The 2230-nt window shown below is 45.9% G+C and overlaps 1 protein-coding gene across 1 annotated transcript; it reads left to right on the top strand.

The window, feature by feature from the left end:
- Window positions 1-767: 767 nt before the first annotated feature.
- On the top strand, window positions 768-1856 carry LOC101763757. Its single transcript, XM_004980289.1, has 5 exons — window positions 768-800; window positions 847-1014; window positions 1188-1271; window positions 1434-1500; window positions 1595-1856. Exons 1-5 carry the CDS (start codon window positions 768-770, stop codon window positions 1648-1650), a joined length of 408 nt encoding a protein of 135 aa, XP_004980346.1. The 3' UTR covers window positions 1651-1856.
- The last annotated feature ends 374 nt before the right edge of the window (window positions 1857-2230 follow it).

Here is a 2230-nt window from a genome sequence, read left to right on the forward strand (position 1 = left end):
CCACCCAATGAACTCTAGACATGTTTTTCTCCCGGAGAGAAACCACCGAGTGATGGTGGCACCTCAACAATATCGCCAGGAGAGAATGCAGTGTTAGAAAATGTTGCCCTTGTCAGCCTGGCTCGAAGCCTAGCCTAGCTTTCACTTGGAAATCCAAGATTACATCATTTGGGGGGAGGGGGACAAGCAAGTAATATCATACAAGCTATTAAATACAATGAATCACTACAAGGTTGAACAATTTTCAATACGAATTATACAACCACATAGTGCCAATGTTTTGACCTTTTTTCCCGACGTGTCAAGCCTACTTAGCAAAATGGGGTATCAAAACCGGCCAACTCAGGAAGGCTGGTTTTAGATGTGAGATAAAGGTGAAGTTTAACCTGGTTTAGCAAACTCAGGGGTTAAGTAAACTTAGGGGGTTATTTGGACTTAGACTATAGTAAACTGGACTTTTTCCTTTTCTTAACATTACGCTTGCATGTTTTAGTAGGTCGGTCTGTATCTCAAATCAAGCAATAAACAAGAATCTGATGTATATAGGTCTTTATCCATGCAAGCCTAGAGTAGAAAAAAAATCATTTGTAGTATAGGTCAAGAGCTTGCACATCTCATCAAATTTAACCTGTTCAACTTTTATCTTTCTATAAACTTTCTGATGCTACGAAACATGAACAGGATCCTACATACCATATCAATGAGGAGTTTCAGGACACACCTGATCCTACATACCATAATTCAATCATGGAACTGCAAGACTTGCCATGTGCCAGTCGTCGTCGTTTTCCACTACCTGGGTGAACCACTGACAGCCTGGGAGGGGGGCCTTGCTAATGATAAAAGTATAAACCACGGTCACGGTGGCTTTTCCGTCTATCCCCCGTGTTCGTCTTCCTCTTCGTCGTCGTCTCGTCTCCCCTCGCGTGGCTTGCCGGCCGAGTAGCGGACCAGGCGCCTGACCCTGACCGGCCACGGATCCACCAGCCATGGCCGACGCTCAGACTCCTGGAGGTACGTGTCACAAGCTTGTCTCTGTGCGAGAATAGCGGGTCAACGCCTCACGGAAACGTACGGCGGCTGCATCTGCCCAGAATTTTCTTGCTCTACTCCCTGTCAGATCTGTTGATCTGCGCACTGCCTTCGATTCCTCCGCTAAACAAAGCTCCGATCTCTTCTTCCCGTAGGTTATTTCTTCGGCCGTCCGGCGAACTACGAGGACAATCAGCAACCAGTTGCTGCCGATGGACAGAACACAGGGAGCACTCCTGGTAGGTGGCAATCCACGTCGATACACACCTCATCGCACTTCCAAATTCTGTCGAAAGATTCAGCAATCCACGTTGAATCACCTTCGTCGCTGTTTGAGCTTATTTGAGCACCATTGTTTGCGTTCATCCTTGCTGAATAAGGCGATTTTGTTGGGCCTTCAGGGAACCATGGGCAGCAGCAACCACCGGCGTCTAGTGACCAGAAGAAAGCCGGCATCTTCAGCAACCTGTATGTAATCCTATTGTAGCACATGAGCAACTATTTTCAAGGTCCCTTTCGCTGCTGGTTGGTTAATCGCTGCTCCGTTGTTTTCTATCACCAGATTTTCATGCTTCTCCGGCGGCCGAGCGGAGAGCTAGCTGCGGCCTGAGGGCGTGATTATTCGCTCTCTTCAAAATTCGAGCACCACTTGTTACTGTACCTCAACTGCAAACTCTGCTATTGGGAAGCTGTTGTGTTTTTCTTAGGCGTTTCATACTACCTGTTCATTACTACCACAAGAACTGCGATTGAATGTAACTATTCATTCTAAATTTCAGAGTCCCCTTTTGTTTTCAATCAACATTCTATTCTTTCGCTGCTAATTTGGCAAAAGTTCAGTTCAGGATACGGTGCATCATTCAGCTAAGAAAATACAGTAGCACGCCACAGGCGTGACATTAACTAAGCCGAATTATACTAGTTTACTAAAAAATCAAGTTGTTCGATTAACTTTGGAATGAAAATTATAACCAGATAGTCACCAATGAACCTTCTACCGTTCTACGGGTACATCTGCCTCTGTGCCATTATACATCATGCTGGAGCATGGGAAGAGCTGGCTGCTGCCATGTGATGGTATTGGTTGGCCATGCTCTGGATTATTGTTTTCTGAATCCAATTTGCTTTGCATGATTGTCTCGGGTCATTCGATCAGAAGGGTGGATAATCATTGCGCGCCTGCTCCGAGCATCTCTCT

The sequence above is a fragment of the Setaria italica genome, chromosome VIII (genome assembly GCF_000263155.2).
Source record: "Setaria italica strain Yugu1 chromosome VIII, Setaria_italica_v2.0, whole genome shotgun sequence".
NCBI classification, from domain to species: domain Eukaryota; kingdom Viridiplantae; phylum Streptophyta; class Magnoliopsida; order Poales; family Poaceae; genus Setaria; species Setaria italica.

What these genes read in the sequence shown, in the direction of transcription:
- LOC101763757 (XM_004980289.1), top strand. Translation starts at nt 768, where the DNA reads ATGTGCCAGTCGTCGTCGTTTTCCACTACCTGG. An exon ending in GAACACAGGGAGCACTCCTG is followed by an intron (nt 1,272 to 1,433) that starts GTAGGTGGCAAT and finishes TTGGGCCTTCAG; the next exon opens with GGAACCATGGGCAGCAGCAA. An exon ending in GCCGGCATCTTCAGCAACCT is followed by an intron (nt 1,501 to 1,594) that starts GTATGTAATCCT and finishes TTCTATCACCAG; the next exon opens with ATTTTCATGCTTCTCCGGCG.